The 1,058-nt window shown below is 45.2% G+C and overlaps 1 protein-coding gene across 2 annotated transcripts in view; it reads right to left on the reverse strand.

Annotated features, from left to right (window-relative positions):
- The window catches only part of LOC147817393 (protein NLRC3-like), an 11,690-nt gene that overhangs the window by 4,659 nt on the left and 5,973 nt on the right, over positions 1-1,058 (reverse strand). The window contains exon 10 of one of the 2 annotated variants that reach the window (XM_087170882.1): positions 352-525. The exons of the other annotated variant lie outside the window; for it this stretch is intronic. Within the exon in view, the coding sequence (XP_087027008.1) occupies positions 352-525 (174 nt within the window). The remainder of the gene's footprint in view (positions 1-351; positions 526-1,058) is intronic. 2 annotated transcript variants of the gene reach the window in all.

A 1,058-nucleotide genomic window follows, 5' to 3' on the forward strand; every position in this document is an offset into this window, starting at 1 on the left:
GAGGACGAATCTTCTGAGGATCATAAGTATCTGAACTAAATCTCATCTCAATATGTTTAGTAGTTGTTGAGATATTACAGTCTGGACCAAAGAGGTGGGCCGACCAACCGACACTGTCATACCTACATCCATCCTGCTATCATGGCTCAAACTGAGACTGATGTTCTCTAATGAAGGGATGTCTCCATTTGGTAAAAGACTTGTGAGGTTAATTCAGGCCGACTCACTCCTCTGAATACAACTAAGAGAAATAAGTCTTACGTCTTTCATGACGACGGAGCCGAGCAGGGAAACAGGAAATGAAAGAGGAGACAGACCTCCAGAGACTGAGGACTTGTTGTCTTTCCATACCTGAGAGTCTCCAGTCTCCAGTGTGGATCCTCCAGTCCAGCAGACAGCAGCTTCACTCCTGAGTCTCCTGGATGATTGTAGCTAAGGTCCAGCTCTCTCAGATAGGACGGGTTGGAGCTCAGAGCTGAGGCCAGAGAAGAACAGCCTTCCTCTGTGATCAGACATCCTGACAGACTGAACACACACACACACACACACACACACACACACACACACACACACACACACACACAAGCATTAGATGTTCACCACTGTCGCTGACACTAATGAAGCTTTGTGTTGGTTCAGACACTGAACTGAACTCGTAGTTGTATTGGTTGATTGGTATCAGCTGTTTCTAGTGTTCTTCACATTCATTGGCTCCTTCACAGCTGTGTCACCAGTAACATCCAATCATATTCATGCAGGTGTACAGCGTGGACATTTGAACACTGTGGACACTGTCAGTGTCTCCGCTGGTTACACTCATGTCAACAGTGTTTACTGCTGCAGATCCTCCACCACCCAAACCTCCTGACGTGGTTCTTCATGTTGTTGACTGAACTCAGATTTAATGTTCATGTGTGTTTGTTCGGGGGGGGTCAGCTCTCTCAGCAGAATTATTATATTTGTCTTTACTATAGAGTGAATGTTTTAGTTTCTCTCTGATGATGAACAAACTGTTGTGAAGAAAAAGTGAAAGTGATGTCAGACTGTTTCTGCTGCCA

Source organism: Seriola lalandi, unplaced genomic scaffold, assembly GCF_002814215.2.
Source record: "Seriola lalandi dorsalis isolate HSWRI2012SDOR001 ecotype SW California unplaced genomic scaffold, Sedor1 jcf7180002054966, whole genome shotgun sequence".
In the NCBI taxonomy this organism is placed as follows: Eukaryota; Metazoa; Chordata; class Actinopteri; order Carangiformes; family Carangidae; genus Seriola; species Seriola lalandi.